The sequence below is a fragment of the Protopterus annectens genome, chromosome 6.part0 (genome assembly GCF_019279795.1).
Source record: "Protopterus annectens isolate FY-2018-M chromosome 6.part0, PAN1.0, whole genome shotgun sequence".
In the NCBI taxonomy this organism is placed as follows: domain Eukaryota; kingdom Metazoa; phylum Chordata; order Ceratodontiformes; family Protopteridae; genus Protopterus; species Protopterus annectens.
This window is the reverse complement of record NC_056737.1, coordinates 7,727,556-7,745,673: the sequence shown is the minus strand read 5'-3', so window position 1 is coordinate 7,745,673 and position 18,118 is coordinate 7,727,556. Positions and strand designations below refer to the sequence as shown.

The following is an 18,118-nucleotide window of genomic DNA, read 5'->3' as shown; positions in this document are numbered from 1 at the left end:
GCAGTAATGGTGGTGGTGCCTGCATTTAGAGTAAGGAGGGAAAAGGGAAACTGTACATGCTTCAATTGCAATCTGAACTGAGGCAGCAAATAAAGTTTGCAACCAGGAGGGAGAAATATATTTTAGCCATTATTGATCAGCACAGGTTGGATAATAGTAGCTGAGCTGAGAAAGTTGAGATACCCTTTAGTTAACAGTGATTATGCCTCTGTATGGTTTACAATCTCTGGAGTAATGATGTGCTGTGCCATATGAATAATCATCCTAATGTAAGGGGAGGAAACATTCAGTGTCCTACAAATGGTGATGATGTAGACTACAAAGGATTTCTGAGGGAGTACAGTGTGATCCTGGGTCAAAGTCCTCATCTTATTTAGCCAGGGGTCTCATTTCCATCATGACAGACATGCACAGAGGATTTTATGGCTTATTAAAAATGTTTCTTAACTATTCCTGTATACTTTTAGCCATAAGAGTTTATGTTTATACACACACACACACACACACACACACACACACACACACACACACACACACACACACACACACACACACACACATACATACATACATACATACACATATGAAGCGACTATCAGATTGCATATAAAAAAAGGTAGGATTGTGGTTATCCGATTGTCAGGCTTTGCTTCTGAATAAAACAAACAGTTTAAGCAGAATTCAAAAGTGGACTTTCTAAGCAGGGGCTTTGTCCTTTGTAATCCTTTACTAATATATTAAACTCCAAAATCATTGCACGTCAAGCGAAAGTGAACTTCCCCTGTAGTGACCTCTGCCAAGTCGAGTATATTTTTACACTACCTACAAAAAATAATGCAACTTTAATTCAGTGTAGGTGAATTTATTAACTTCTGTTATGGGGTCCATCTCTGTGTGTGTACTTGTGTAACAAATTACATGTACACCTTACTGTATTCAACTGCAACAATGACGTTACAGGTATCCTTTTGCAATATGTTTACGCTTTTGACATACTCAATATATTACTGTATTTATTGTGTTTCTCATTATAATGCAGTACTCCTTTTTTAATGTACTCCTCAGTTTCTTAATTGTCCACCTAGGCAGAATCTGAAAATGGTCAATTTGAATCGGTGTTCTATCCTGGTTAAATTTATAAATAAAAAATACATAAATGATAAAATTAAAATTTATTTATTTATTTATTTATTGACATTTGTTTAGCAGGAAAGTCTGACTGGACATAGGTGCCCTTTTTCAGATGAAGCCCGGGGAAAAATCTCCAAGGTATCATATTTAATGCAATCAGTATTTACCATAACAAATTTTATAATGCAGTTTCAGTGAATACATAGCATAATAGTCAGTATAATAAAATGTGTATTGATATTCACAAACATTAAATTTACAAGCCTTGTACTGAGACTTTACACATAGAAGAGTAGTATATCAGATATGTAGGAGTAATTTAAGAAATACAGGAGAGTGAGGTACTAGAGGATAAGCAAGTCTGAGAGTTAGTAGAGAAGTAGTGATGGAATAGTAATTTGGTTGTGCTGATCAGAAGTAGGAATAGTAGTTTAAGTAGTTCAGTAAATTGAGGCATTAGCAGGGGATAAGCAGGTTAAGTGATCTAGTGCTTCAAGGGGGGGGGTATAAGAAAAGTGATAAAGGGTGCTAGAGACCTATATCCCAGATGGGGAGCAAGGACAAAGCCAGGAGGCAGAGAGGAAATCTTTTAGTAATGGTTTGAAAAGATGAAGGTGTTTGACATACCTGACTGATATAGGAATGTTATTCCAAGTTCTAGCTACATTATTAGAACAGAGACTAACCCTAGCAGGCCTTTGTGCTTTGTAGACAGTAAGCAGTTATTTGACCGAAATGAACAATTTGAAAGATATTAGAGTAGGGGGTCTAATTACTGGATAGACGGACTGAGTATGAATGATTTTATGGGTTGAGATGAACTGAGTATAAGATAGGTGGTAAGAAAGCTTGAGCCAGTTAAGTGTTTTTAGTGCTGAACAGTGGTGGATCCTGTAATGTTTGTTGCAAGTGAATCTGGCAGCTTTGTTATAGCACTGTTAAAGTTTAGAACTAAGTGAGGCTCGTAGGTTAGTCATGATGGGGGCTCCATATAGGAGACAGGGTAGAGGTAAGTGGTAGCTAGAGTTATGATATGTAGGGTGCCTAGTTTTTCATTGGCTTTCCTGATGCTGTTGTGGATGTGTTAATCGAATTTAAGATTATCATCTATGTCATGCCAAGTAGTTTTCTTTGTGGGGTAACTTCAGTCATGGTATTATTTAAGGAAGAAATTTTTAAAATGTATTTTTTCATGGAAATAGGATTTTGGAAAAAAGAGTGAAGTAATTTAGTTTTTTTTTAATTTAGTAGCAGGTGATTATCCTGTAGCTCTCATGAATAAATATTAGCTAAGTGGCCTTTAACCAAATGTCTTCCTGTCAGAAAAGTTGAAAATAACTTAATAAGTTCACCCTGAAAGAAGTGGGAGAGAGGAGGCATAGAACTGAAGTGATTGATTAAGGAAATTAAAGAAACAAACATTTAAGAAGCAGAAGGAGAAAAAGTATCCTATTTAAAAAAAAAAAAGTCTTGGTCATACAACACCACACCCTGCTGTCAGTTTATAATTGCTTTATTTTTCTAAGCAGTCTACATTTTGCATGTTGCATACATTCATGCCATGTACTGCTGCATACTTTGTTTGTTTGTCAATGCCTGAGTCATGGCAGAAGAGAGTCTCTGGACCAGTCCACCTACCTGATTGACGAGCAGACACATAAATAGATCCATAAATAGGTACAGAAAAAATAAGCGTATTAAAACAATACAAAAAAAAACAGGTCATTGCCAGACTACACCTCTTTCAGTAAGGCCCCTTGCAATATGCTTGAAACACAGGTTGAAATGGTGATAAATATGATATAACCAGAAAATAAGCATTGTGGAATATTTCTTAATCCAAAATAATAAAACGACAGATGTGCTACTGGCTTACAGACTTTACTGTTACAGCTATCATACCAGCAGACCAGTTCACGTCCCAGTATTACATATAGAAGATATGCTAATAATTTAAAGAAACACCATCACATATTACATTCCCTCTCTTCAGAGAGTAATAATCCTGCTTGTACCTTTGGTAGGTATATTGAGTAATGCACAGATTAATACAAGATATTTAATTATGTAGATGTTTTTCTTCTTACATATTTTACTTGATAATATAAAACATATGTATCACACATTGCAGCAGACATACTAAATTAGTTTATTGAAATCATAGACTCATTGACTGTCATTGTAATGAAATTAATAGTAAGGGGTGCTAAAGTTCCTCTCATGACGAGTCTGCTACTGTTAGATGTAAAGGGAGATTTAAATGAATATTTTGACACAGTGTAGTCAACCACGCACACTTAAAACAGGCATTTCAGACAGAATTCAAGAGGACATTAGCATGGGATTTTCTTACCGAATGAGAGAAAGACACACTTTGAAGCTCAGAGCACATTATATGAAGAGAACAGAGACTTCCCTGGCAGCTGTCAGAGAGATCCCACCCCTATAAACCTGTAAGACCACTCTCTGCAGAAATGCACGTTTGGGAAGCTTTTCCTGTAGGCCTGTATAGAGAGAATACAACATTTGAACTGTAATTTTTGAAGAGTTTTATGTAAAATGAAATCTTGCCTTCTGTTTGAGGTGTAAGTAGTTGGCAGGATTCCATGTGAAGTACAGCGTATCAGCTGGGAGACCTCAACTCCTCAGTTATAATCACAGAGCAATGGAAGTCAGTAAAAGATAAGGGTCTGCATCAGAAGTGATAAAAAACATCTAAAGCAACTTTAAGTGTATGTTACTGAGGAAAGGAAGGAAGTGGAAATGCAGGGCAAACTTTTGTGTGTCACAGTGGCATCTAAGGTTTTGTGTCACAGTGGGATCTAAGGTTTTGTGTCACAGTGGCATCTAAGATTTTGTGTCGCAGTGGCATCTAAGATTTTGTGTGTCACAGTGGCATCTAAGGTTTTGTGTGTCACAGTGGCATCTAAGATTTTGTGTGTCACAGTGGCATCTAAGGTTTTGTGTGTCACAGTGGCATCTAAGATTATACTATCTTTCAGAAAATGGGAAAACAACCAGACAATCGGCAAAGAGAGTAGATGGTTCTGTAGTAATATGAGATGCGTTTTCATGAAGTGAACAGCACTGACATAGAATAGTCTTTCTGAAGTGATTGTACGGTAAAAATGGTGAGCAAATTCTTGAATGTAATATGTAGATTTAAGGTATTTTGGGTCTGGTCGATTTAATACTTATTCAATAGATGAGGAAGTGGACAGACGTGAATCTGTCGTCCTTGAGCTATCTGTTGCTTTGTTTTATATTATACTAATGGAGAGTTTCACAGCATCAGAATGTCATAAATCTAGTACCAAATGGCAGTCTAGAAAATGATCAAGTATTACAGACATCTGAACCCATTTGATGTAACTCTAGACTAGGATGCATTAGAAATGTGACCAAATTTTTACATATATTTAATATGACTTTTATTGTGATACCAAAAGATAATTAGCTGTGCTGAATGGTAAAAATAATATATAGTTGCATGTGCATCATTTATTTGCCTTAGTTTGTTGACTGGTTAAGTGGGCTGGTCCAGTGATCCTTTTCAGCCACAACCCAGACTAGATTAAATGCAAACATATGTACACATACAAAATCAACTGTGCCCACAGAGGTTATAACATATTTACAAATTTTACAAACAGCAAAGTAGCACAGTAGTATGTCAGATGGTAGCTGTACAATCAGTGAAGCCTCACTACTGAAACTCCATTATAAAGATTACATATAATCCCATCCACATAAAAGAAAGTCCATCCCTGTCCATTTTCAAGTGCCGCAGCTTAGCTCTATGGATGGGAAACAGAAAACTGGATGGACGTGTGATGAAGTGTAATTACAGTGAAAAAAACAGTAATGTATTCAAGTGAGCATGCTAGAGAGCAATTTGCCAAACAGAAAGAACAGAAGGAGAGAAGACCGTGATATCTGGAAAAGGATATTCAACCCTTGACAATAAAATAGGACATTCTTATTGCTTTTTCTTATTTTCTCAGGGAGGGAGTTCCAGGATGTAGGAGCTAGATAACAAATATTTTTCAATAATAGCCAGGATAAAGGGAATAAAGGGAGACCTACTAAATTGTATGGCATCATGGTTTTGAAGGTAATAATCTAGGCCAACAAACACTATTTTGCAGTGAAACAGAGTGCAGTAGGAGTCATCCAGAACTTTCAGTAAGGGAGTTCAGTGGGAATGAAGCTCTTTCAGTGATTGGAAGACAGTCAGCTTTCTTAAAAGAAACACAACAGTTTGTTTTGTGCAAGGAGAAGGCTTTTTTTTTTTGTAAACTGGAAGTATTAAGGGAGGGGTGAAGGGGAATACATGAATATAGAGAGGCCATATTTGTGTAGTGCAATAGCTTCTATGGCTTCTGGTATCAACAGTTTGAATATTTTGTTGACAATTTTTAGCTGATTTAAGACTCTTTGGAATTGCTGTGCAATATGATTTTGAAAGTTTGGAGTATGAGCAATTAGGATGCCAAGATATTTTTGAGTGTTAGTGTTTGGAAGTTAAATGCCATTACAATGAGTAATTATTGGTGGAGAGATGTCCTCAAACTTTCTGGTAGTTTGGTATAGTATGAAATTAGACATGAGGATGTTGATTTCTAAGTTATTATTGGCAAAACAATTCCAAAGTACAGAGGAGTGTTTTTGCAAGGTATGGTATAGTTGTATTTTTGTTTGCATTTGTAAAGACTGTATAGGCTGACATTGGGGAAGATCACTAGTAGTAGGGTTGTTTAGATTAATAGATTCATAGATATTCCAAGACCATTTTGTCATATGGCCATTCATGCCTTTCCTGTACCCTCACTCAGGCCACAACCTCTTTTTGTAGGAGGGCCATACAAGTCAATCCAAGAGTAAGTTTGTTGATATCCATCCAGTCATCGAGGTTATCTTTAAAGGAAAATAGTAAGTTGCACTGCTTAACATGCAAGAGGATGTTTAGTCCAGAGGTTTGTGAGGTGCTGGGTTATAAATCCATCCCTCCACCATGTTTTATTTTTCTGTCTGTGAAGATTTAGGTCCCTGATTCGAGTAATAGCTGAAGTACTAGACGCTCAAAGATAATGGAGGCCCTTGACAAATGGGTTTCTAATGAGGTAGGAAACAAATCAGAGTTCTCCCCTGAAACGTTTATAGGACACTGAATATAAAGGGATAAAGCTTCCAGCTTCTCTTGGCAGCTTGGGGACTTTAGGACCTTGATCTTTTTTATTAGAACCTTTTGAGGTCTTTATAATTGTTTGATATGTTTAGTGAGATGCATCCCAAAGGGGGGGTGTTGCACTCAATAATTGGCCTGATCAATTCTAAGTGAGATTACCTCTTTAGATCTTAATGATAGCCCTTTGGAAAATGGCTGAGATATGTAATAGGATTTTCTGAAAAGTGCAGTCACATAATGTCAAAAGAAATGGAGCCACCAACCCAAATACATTTTTGTTTTCTGATGGTGTGTTGTCTGCACAGTGTGATGCTGGGATGGGTTGTCTAACAGAAGTGATATCTATACTTGTTAGCATTTAGTTTGAGCCCATTTTAGTACACAAAGAGTGTACTAAGGAGAGTTCATTGTGTAGGGCTTTGTGTCATAGGGTCACTTAACCGTAACCCCCAATTTGCAGTCATCTGTAAACTTTGTTAGCCAGGGGGTTGGCTCTATGCTTGGAGATCTGGGAAATAAATATCAGAAAGGAAGGGTCCTGGCATCAAGTCCCAAGTGACACTGTTGATCACTTTCATGCTTTCTGATGAGGCATCTGCAACTTGCACTCTGTGCTCCCTACCTTTCAGGCAGTTTACTATCAATCTTACCATATGTGGGTGATTTTTAGAGAATTTAGCTTTTTGTGATGCCAGTATAGGGAATGGTATCGAAGACCTTGGCCAGGTCAAGATATGCCACATTCACTGCATGGCCACTATCTGCAACCTTTTAACTCCTTTGAAAAAGTTTACCACAGTGAATATAATCTACCCTTTCCAGAGCAAAACTGTTGGGGTCAAGTCTACCAAGATTCTTGATATTGCAGTTTAGGAGACCAGTTATAATAAACTCCATGGCTTTGCAGACAAGTTTTGTAAGGATGATAGCTATGTAGGTCAGTTGTAAGGCCTACTGTAATGAGGGACATCACCACTACAGTGCACCACTCATCAGAAAAAAAAAAAACAGTAACTAAACTTAGTTTAAACAATTTAAGGAATGTGTCTACAATGGCATGTTTAACATATTTAATTAAGCAGCTAGGTATATTGTCAGAGCCCATGGAGGAAGTGTTTTTTGGTCTTGGTTAGCACTTTTAGTGAATTATCTTTAAAGATAATTTAGAGAGTAAGGGATTCAGATATTTTGAGACTTTGAATACAAGTATCAGGGGTGAAGTTAGCACTAAATTTGTTTGCAAGAATATTGGCAGGGTCTGTTGAGTTAGAATAAGAGTTGTCATTACGAACTCGTTCAGAGCAATGTAGAATATTGTTTTTTTTCTAACATAGCTAAAGAAAGGCTTATAATTATCTTTGCCTTCAGAGACAATTCATTTTGGTAAATTGAAAAAGGAGTAAGGGCCAAAGGACAGACCCTTGAAAGACCCCCTTTACAGAGGGTACCAGAAAGTGAGATGTAGGCCCTTAAGGAGACTATGAATATTCTGCTGGTCAGGCGGTTTTTAATTCCTGTTGTTTAACCAAGTACTGAATGATTTTCAACTGAACTAGTTGCCTTTGTCAAAGTAAATAAATAAATGTATTAATAAATCAAAGTTATCACATTTGTAGAAGTATTTACCTACTGCATATTGCATTAATTTCAGTATATTTTAAATGCATCTATTGCTGTATCACTGTAATGCCAGATTTTCATAGTATTTGTTTTCTTCATACAGAAGCCAATCAACGTTTTAAGATATTTGTGAAGAATTTGGAAACAGCCCAGAAAATCCAAAAATTGGATCAAGGCACTGCTGAGTATGGCATCACTAAATTCAGTGACCTAACAGGTATAGTTTAAACCACTGTTCTTCTGACATGCTTATATTCTCCCCTTTAGTACAGTCACGTTTTTCTCACTTTCTGTGTCATAGCAAACTTCTTCTTGAAATGGAATGCAGGAAGCATTAGGTTCACGTCAGTGTAGATTTTCATCATGTCACACTGACAAGATTTCAGAGAACGCTGGAAGAATATGAAGGCATTTTTTGCAATAGAGTTGTTTTTACTACTGCTTTTGTAATTAAGTTGATAATACTGTTTCAGGAGTGTGTGAGAATTGTAAATACTTTAAATAATTGCATGTTATGGTTTATACCGGCATTTATTTCTTTTCTTAGTGAGTCTACATTCTGTTAATCTTTTTCCACAATTTCTCCAGTGTATTGTCTCTCACTGAAGTAGTTTCTAATGATATGTTTATATGTTATAGTAGTTCTTTTACAGTAATTGTATTTTTCCTGCTTAAAAACTATATCCTGCACTGCCTTTTGTTTTGTCCCCCTATCGTATCATGTCTGAACAAAGTAGCTGCTACATTCTCAGACCTGTTCTACCTGTTTGAATAAATATTTAAAAAATGTAACTTGCCTGAACAACAGTTTTACTTCACCTTTGGTAGGGCATGCTAACATCTTCCTTTAAAGGAGAACTGTACCCACAGACTCAAAAAAACATGTTTATTTCATCATGGTTTGGTGTTTCCTTCATTTTAACACCACGCTGGGACTATTTACAGGTTTTAATATTTTTATACGTAATTTCTGAGTCTGACCACATGGGATCTTAGCATCTTGAAGTGATCCTGATTGTTTAGTCTGCCTCTAGGTATCCCACAGTGCAGTGCTTGTATGTAAAAATTACATCACACAGGCCTCTTTTTTCCTAAAGCTCCTGTCATTGCATTGATTTTACATGTATACACTGCTGTCTTTCAGTCAGTTAGTTTTTAGTAACATTTCATGCCATTCAATGACTACTTAAAACACAAACAGTACAAATGCCACAGAACACACTTTCAAAGTGCTACTTTACTGCTGCTTCTTTTTAGAATGGCTAAATTGCAATCTTTTGTGAAGCCTGAATTGTACTATTTCAACTCATCTCCTATCACCCTTCACATCTAACTTCCTCAGCTGTCAAAGTGCTAAGGGTAATTTGAGCTGTTGCCTCTTGTGATTGACAGCTCACAGCAGGAGACTTGTGTACTGTTTCCTCGTTCTAGCCTTTATTTTCTGTATGGGTAGGGGAAGGACCAGGGAGCTGTGACATCACAGCATGGGTGGACTTTTAGGACGTCATAGTGATGTCAGTCTGGGAAGCAAGTGGCCAGAAAACTACCTGTATTCATTGGCCTTGATGACATCAATGAATTGGAGACTGTAGCAAGCTTTTCCAGGGTGGGATAAAAGCTTTTTGAAAATAAAACCACCTCAGTACGGTAAGGTACGGTTCTAATGGAGAGAAACAGTCAATTTAAAATATTTTAAATGCTGTATTGTTGTTTCTTTATAGCAGGGACTGTAAATAGGGAGAAAAAAGACTGAGAAGTTGAGCATTTAATAATAGAATCCCATTGTTGTCCCTTAAGTACAGCAACTACAGCTCTCAAAATGAATGGATTTCTTCTGCCATATGCCTGAATAATGATTCCTTCAACTAGCTGCCTGACTAGTGCCCAAAACAACTCTTGTTGTGCATAGGTTTTATTATTTCAATCTCTATCCCCAGAGATCACCTTCTGTCAGCAGCTACAGGCACCTAGCCTTTTTATAGCTCCTTGTCATAGACATATAGCAATCAGATGTCATCAGGCCTGCAACAACAGCCCGTTAGTCAGCATTCCCTGACTTTAATCAAGTCAAAAAAGCCCAAAACTGAAGGTTTGGCCCCTGGCTGGGACTTTAATTCTGCCATGATTCATCCCAAGAGGAAACAGAGGTGGTCTCAGTAAACCAGTTAGTTCTAATCAGTCAAGAAGCATAACATGACCACTGATACTTTAAATGTTCTTTGTGTTTCACTGTTGCAGTCATCACATTTGGGTTATCCATGCCAGGGTAGCCCTTGGCCGGCCTGAATATCAGAGACTTAGTATTTCTGCATCGGTTGCTGTTGCTTGAGGACTGACGTCATCAGAGGTATAAAGGAAGGCATCCGACGCCATTACATCAGTCTTTTTTGCCATGGACCCCGAAGCAAAAGCAGTTCGCATGAGTGCTGGTCGGCCGCTACCTGAGTTTCATTTCTGAATTGAAGTTGAAGTCTTCGAAAGCTAAGTACTCCACTGGGGATCCTTTTTTCTTGTACTAACCGATGTTAGAAAAAGCTAATAATTGTCTCGCCTGTGGAAAGCAAATACCACACCGGGACTTCCATTCTTACTGCGTCACTTGTCTAGGCCCAGACCACAATGTCCCTCGTTGTCGCTTCTGTGCTTTGTTTAATGCCAGAACTATTCATCGTCGGGCCCTTATTGTAGCCAGATATTTGCGTTTACAGTCCTCAAATTCTGATATGGCTTCAGTAAGCCATTCGACAGCTGATCTTCTGAAAAAATTTAAAAATAAAGAGAGAGACAGACCGCACAGGACCAAACCTTCCGATGACGCTTCCATTAAGCTGGTCGTCAGTACGGAACACAGTGAGGTGCTTTTGCAGCCCCTGATGCCCGCTTCAGTTAATTTGCAGGCCTCTACCGATACCCTTTCAGAGTCCGGTATGCAGCAGAACTCTTATTCGTCTAAGGATCCTACGGTCATCTGTACCTTGGATGGGTCCCGAGCTGCTGTGCAGGCACTGGTTTCTGAAGAAGTCCTTCGCAACACCGAATCCCGACATAAACCGATGCCTTCTTTCACAGCTTCCGTTCTTTCGAAAACAAATGAGTTTCTCAGGCCCAGAGGTCGAACCACACCCAAGAAACTGACTACCCATTCTCAGTCACCTGCTCCCTTGCCTCAGTCTCAATTGCTTAAAATGGCAGAGGACCTTATCATGCTGATTAGGGGAAGCCAGGTAACTCCCTCAAAAGGGAAAAGAGATCTGTCTCCTTTAGTTTTGTCTGAGCAAAAGTCAGATGAATCCGATGCATCTGATTATGAAGACATGCAGCCCCTCTCCACATATGAGGATTCTGATGCAGAGAAATCCATTCCTTCTGCCTCTCCCGCAGAGGATTTTTCCTTTGGGGAAACACTGCATACCTTACAGGAGCATTTCCAGTGGGAGAGTCAAGACTACCCACAGTCAAAAAAGAGACTCAGAGAGTTCCTGGACCTTTTACAACACAAGCCCTTAGCCATCCCCCAAGTCCTAGATGTGGTGGATGATGTCTTCCTTGAATCCAGCTTGAATCCAGACACACTCCCTCCTGCTCCCAGAAAACCAGACAGGTACTACAGAGTCCCTGACTCTCACAAATATCTTTTTAAAAATCCAACTGCTGACCCTGAGGTCATTACTCAAGCGCCTAAAGGGAATAAGGCAACCTCAGCTAAGAATCCCACCCCCTCAGACAGGGATTCACGAGCACTGGACATATGGGGTAAAAAAGTATACACCTCAGTTACTCTTGCTATCAGGGCACTAAATTGTAAGTTCCATATGCTTAAGTATCACAGCATACCTTGGAACTCCTTAAATAAAAAATTTCCTCCTTTCCTGCATGGGCAGAATCTAAAGATTTACAGGACTTAACGCACTCTGCTGGTCAAGTAACTAAACACACTTTGCACTGTGGTTTTGATGCCCTTGAAGCTTCTTTCAGGGCAGCAGTCACCAGATCTGTCATTAGAAGACATGCATGGCTTGAGGAACAACCCCTGCTAGACCATATCAAATCAAAATTGTTGGATGCACCCTTGCACAAAGATAACTTATTTGGTACTAAAGCTGAAGAGGTCCTAAAAAAGATGGGAGAAAAGGCAAAATCTATGCAGACTGTCAAAGATTTCTTACAGGTCCAGCCCCCTAGGTTCAGCAGGCATTTTCCCTCCAAGCACTGGTCCTTTCCTACTCCAAGTAGGCAGGGCTAGCCTAGGCCCCGAGGAAACAGACTTCCCAAACAGCAGCCCCAGGGGTCGCAGAGATCTAAGCAGTGGACTACCTCTACTTCAAAACCAGGGAGCTCTAAGCAACCCCCTTATGGTAAGAACTCTCAGTGACTCACCCCCTCCCAACCTCACCTCTGCCTACCTTCACATACCCCTAGGAGGAAAACTCTCCTTTCACAAGAGCACATGGGCTACCATTACCAAAGACCAATGGGTTCTGAGCACTGTATCTCAGGGGTACACATTCTCCTTCCACACCCTTCGAACCCCAAAAAGGTTCCCAGATCTACCACCGAATCAGTGGGCAGAGGCTCAAAAGCAAATCTATTCCCTGCTCTCCTTGGGAGCAGTGGAGCACGTTCCTGCAGAGCAGATAGGCCAAGGCTTCTACTCCAGACTTTTTTCTGTTGCCCAGAAAAGGGGGCACCTGGTGCCCCATCATCAATCTATCCATTCTAAACACCTTCCTGGTGATCCCAAAATTCAAAATGCTCACCCTCCGGCAACTGCTACCCATGCTGTCCAAGGACGCTTGGCTAGCCACCCTGCACCTAAAAGAGGCCTACTTCCACATTCCTATCAGGGAGTCCTGCAAAAAATATCTCCGCTTCAGGGCAGGATCTCAATATTTTCAGTTGTCTGCACTTCCCTTTGGCTTATCTACTGCTCCCAGAGTTTTCACAAAATGCCTGGCACCGGCCATTGCCTTTTGCAGAATGGGTACCCACCAAAAGGATCATTTTTCTGGGAGCAAGTCTGGACACAGCATCCCAGATGGCATGCCTTACACCAGAGAAACAAATTTTCCTATCAGCTTACTTCTCTCAACTGGCCACCAGGCCCCAGGCTTCTGCAAGGAAAATCCTGCAAGCCCTGGGGTTCATGACCTCTTGCATTCTCCTCATTCCATATGCCAGACTGCATATGAGGAAACTTCAGTGGTACCTAAAGAGTCTTTGGTGTCAGCACTCTCACTATCTGCAAACTCTGCTACCTATTATTCCTTGCCTAAGAACGGAATTTCTTTGGTGGGCAACAGCCTGCTCCTACAACAAGGGACTGCTCTTCTCCCCACACCCCACCACCCAGACCCTCACCACAGATGCATCAGACTACACTTGGGGTGCACATCTGGACTGAAAGTGCATACAGGGCCAATGGAACCCCCAGCAAATCACCCTGCACATCAATCAAAAAGAGATGATGGCTGTGCACCAGACCTTGATAGGTTTCAAACCCGTTCTCTCTCCAGGAGTTCTCCTGATCAAAATAGACAACACCACTGTGATGTGGTACATCAACAAGCAGGGAGGGACTCACTCCTACCCACTGTGCAGGCTGGCCATGACCCTTTGGTTCACAGCCTCTTCCATGCAAATACACCTGTTAGCACAATACATGCCAGGCTCTCTCAACTCCCTGACAGACCAATTAAGCAGAACGATCTTGGACCCCCACGACTGGCATCTCAACAGAAACACATTCTTCCTAATAACTCAGAAATAGGGAACCCAGAGGTCGACCTCTTTGCCTCCCACACCAACCATCAGCTCACCAGGCAGCATCTCTGCATGACTTGGAATTTGGATGCCCTGTCCTTCCCCTGGGTAAACCTTTTGGTCTATGCCTTTCCTCCCCTACCTCTCATTCCCAGGGTACTGCTCAAAATAAGGGAGGAAAAAACAAGGACCAGCCGCATAGCTCCAGACTGGCACAGGTAGCACTGGTACCCCTTGCTGTGCACCCTGTCCCTGCTGCCTCCATGGAATCTTCCTCAGATTCCAAACCTTCTAATCCAGAAGGAAGGGGAATTCCCACACCCCCAACTGCAGACACTCAATTTGGCAGCTTGGCTTATACCCTAACCCCTGACCAATCTGCCATCCTCAGTAAACAGGTACTGGATGTTATCCTAGAGGCTAGATGCCTTAGCACCAGAAAGTCTTATACAGATAAATGGAAAACGTTCTGCACCTGCATCCAGGCTAAGGGGGCCAATACATCCCAGCAGTCCATCCCTCTCATCCTGGATTACTTAGCTGACCTATTACACAGTGGTCTCTCTTTCTCCTCTATACAAATTCATGCTTCTGCAATTTCTGCTCATTTTCCCACTGAGCGCCCCCTTTTTTCACACCCTCTGATTAAACAGTTCCTCAGCGGGGCTAGCAACTTGAGGCCCCCAGAAGGGCACCAACACCAGCTTGGGATCTTAACTTTGTCTTGGAAAAGCACACCCTGCCCCCTTTCGAACCATTTCTCTCCTGGAAGATGGCCTTCCTCCTGGTCATCATTTCAGCCAGAAGAGTCTCTGAGCTGCAAGCACTTATGGCTGTGGAACCCTTCATCATCTTCCATGCAGATAGGGTATCCCTCAGAACTAATCCATCCTTCATGCCCAAGGTGGTGTCCAGTGTGGCTCTCAACCAATCCATCCATTTACCCACCTTCTTTCCTAACCCCCTAAACAAGGGGGAAAGGATTCTGCACTCTCTAGATGTGCACAGACAGCTCCGATACTATCTGGACAGGACTAAACCCTTCAGAAAGTCTGACCAATTGCTGGTTAGCTTTGCTTCAAGGGCAAAAGGAAAAGACATCTCCAAACAAACCATTTCTAAATGGACAGCACACTGCATCCATTTCTGCTACAAACAGCATGGCAAGCCTCCCCCCAAGGGAGTCAGGATGCACTCCACCAGAGCAGCCTCCACCTCTGCAGCTTTCCTCAGAGGAGTCCCCACCAGGGACATCCTGGAGGCTGCCACCTGGACATCTGTTCATACTTTTACCAAGCATTACCACCTGCCTCTCTTCTCCAAATCCAGGGCAGGGTTTGCCTCTGCAGTCTTGCAGGGCATGCTAGCCAGTCCCTAGCTTCCTAGACTGCCTCCACCCATTTCCTCAGCTTTGGGAATCTATCTAAATGTGATGACTGCAACAGTGAGACACGACAAACATAGTACAGTTGTGTACACTTACCATAAATGTAGATGTTCAAGTGTATTCACTGTTACATTCCTGGTTTCTCTCCCTCCATCCTCCCTTTTTCTTTTTCTCACTTTCTTTTAGTTTTTTTCCTTGTTGTTCTCCTTCCTTACAAGGGACATATTAGTATTTATTTTTCCACTGGTGGTGTTCTACCACCAGAGCCTGGCCTCCTACTTTGGGGGGCTCCTGACAGGTTAGGGCAAGAAAAACTGATATAATGGCATTGGATGCCTTCCTTTATACCACATACGACCTGACGTCAGTCCTCAAGTGACAGCAACCAACGCAGAAATACTAAGTTTCTGGTATTCAGGCCGGCCAAGGGCTACCCTTGCAGGGATATCCCCAATGTGATGACTGGAACAGTGAATACACTCAAACATCTACATTTATGGTAAATGTACACAACTGTACTTTCTTTCAACTCTTTACACCAACACTATATTTAGCAGCTGCTTTTGGTCATCCTGTTTTAACACACAGTTTTCTACACAATCCATACAAACATAAAAAGAGCTGTCTTGTTTACACTTTTCAGTGATCTTTCAAAAATCTCAATCTTCTCACTCTTTTGACTGCCTGTACTCTATCCGACACTGTGTCAGAATCAAGCCATGTAAGAAGAAAAAAAAATAGTACAAGTTTTGTAAACACACTACTTCCTTAAACAAATATGTTGCAAATATGCACATCCTAAGTGACCTCTTAATCTAGGCAGCAATGTTCATGTTAAGCATGGGCTAAATCATCAGCTTGTAACTCTCTATCAGGTCCCATAAATATCTGGACTTTCTCATGGACAGTTAAAATAGCCAACAAATGCCCACTGCGTTTGCAGGTTGCTGACTCTGCTAGATGTCTGACACATACAGTGACTGGCTGCCAACATTTATAGTCTGGTGTCAAGGAATAATCCTGAAAGCACACCACCACTGCACATAGTCCTGTAATGTCAAAACTTCAATGCTGATGCTTTTAATAATGGAATAAACTGTTCTGATTGGATACCTATACACTTCCCCTCATGGACTCTTTTTTTTTTTTTTTTTTTTTTTCCCATTCTGAATAACATACCCCCATATAAAACTAAGAGGCAAGCAAGGCAAAAAATATGTTATAGGTATCACTATGGGATAAATACCACAACAATAAGACAAGGGAACTGTAACTTGCTTTACAGATTCTAAGTTCCTCGCTAAAAAGATGCTAAACAGTAAAACAAGCTGGCTTATTAGTTCATAGGTATAAATCCCTGACTGTAAACCAAATGCCCTAGACTGGCTAGTGACACTAACACTGAGGTGCCTGTATGAGAAGGTGGGAGTGAACACTGAATATCAGCTTGCACATCCTGGGGGAGTTTGGCCTATTGTTTTGCAGTTTTTGCGGTCACCTACTGAGGAGAGGTGTACAGCATGTGGTATTTAGATTAAAGACATGCTGGACTCTGCAAAGCCAGTTGTTTCTGGTGGTAGCCTTCATCCTGCATGTGCCAGAGCAAAGGCACATAGACACACAAACACACCCACACAGTGAAACGCAAAGCAGCCCTCATGTTTGCACACACACACACACACACACACACACACACACACACACACACACACACACACACACACACACACACACACACACACACATCCTGTGTCAGCCACAGTGAGTGGAGTTAGGGCCAAGAAGTCACAACATCTCTTAAAGGGACAATCCCAGCGTTTAAAATTCGGGTCCGCAGCATAGCTGTCCAAAGACATGCCCACTTTCCACGTCACTCACATTCCCACCCACTGTGTCCTTTTTCTTTTCAACATCCTGTATATATTCAATCCCAGACCTATTTCAGCTCCCAGTGGCAACTACGGTTTGGTTTTATGGTCCTGTCTCAGAATGTTCAGATTTTTTTGTGTCACATTTTGGTCCGTTTTTCATAAAATTCTGGTTTTCTGGCACATTAGTGGTAAACTAATGAAATACCCATTATTCTATTTACTTTCTAAGTTTGTAAGATCAATATTTAAAAAATGTCCAGATTTCTTGCTCTAAGACACCGAGAGGTACGGTAAGGTTCCTTCCCTGCTGTACAACTACTCCGTACAATAGTAATTTAGTTTTTAGAATGATCGTTCATTGTGGTTTATTTCTGCAGTAACTGTAACCATAATGAATGATCGCTGTAAAAAATGTATTGTCCAGAGCAGTTGTTCCCCCTTTATTTCTTGCTCTATGAAGCTGAGAGGTACCGTAAGGTTCCTTCCCTGTTTTACAACTACTCCATACGTGACTAGTTTCGTTTTTAGAGCAATCGTTCATTATGGTTCATTTCTACAATAACCACAATGAACGATCGTTGTAAAAAGAAACATTTTACTGTCTGAAGCAGTTGGCAATCACTTACCAGTAGGTTCTGCTCAGATTTCTTGCTCTACGAGGATGAGTGATATGGCACGGACTACCTCCTAACAGTGCGTGCTTTTCGTAGAATATCCGGATTTTTGTTTCATATTTTGATTCTGTTTATCATAAAAGTGTGTATTTCTAGCACATTAGTGGCAAATCAGTACATATTGGCTGAATAGCACATTCCTGTTTTGAATATTTAAATATAGTTTGCAGACATAACACTTTGCAGAGAGATGGTGAACAATATATGTCAGATAATGTATTTTTCATGATAGGTAAATTTACCCCACTCCATACGTGACTACTTTCGTTTTTAGAGCAATCGTTCATTTTGGTTCATTTCTACAATGACCACAATGAACGATCGTTGTAAAAAGAAACATTTTACTGTCTGAAGCAGTTGGCAATCACTTACCAGTAGGTTCTGCTCAGATTTCTTGCTCTACGAGGATGAGTGATATGGCACGGACTACCTCCTAACAGTGCATGCTTTTTGTAGAATATCCGGATTTTTGTTTCATATTTTGATT

General features: G+C 40.6%; 1 protein-coding gene across 2 annotated transcripts in view; it reads left to right on the top strand.

The window, feature by feature from the left end:
* The window catches only part of CTSW (cathepsin W), a 791,734-nt gene that overhangs the window by 311,502 nt on the left and 462,114 nt on the right, over nucleotides 1-18,118 (top strand). For both annotated transcript variants that reach the window (XM_044073793.1, XM_044073792.1), the window contains exon 6: nucleotides 8,043-8,156. In XM_044073793.1, the coding sequence (XP_043929728.1) occupies nucleotides 8,043-8,156 (114 nt within the window). The remainder of the gene's footprint in view (nucleotides 1-8,042; nucleotides 8,157-18,118) is intronic.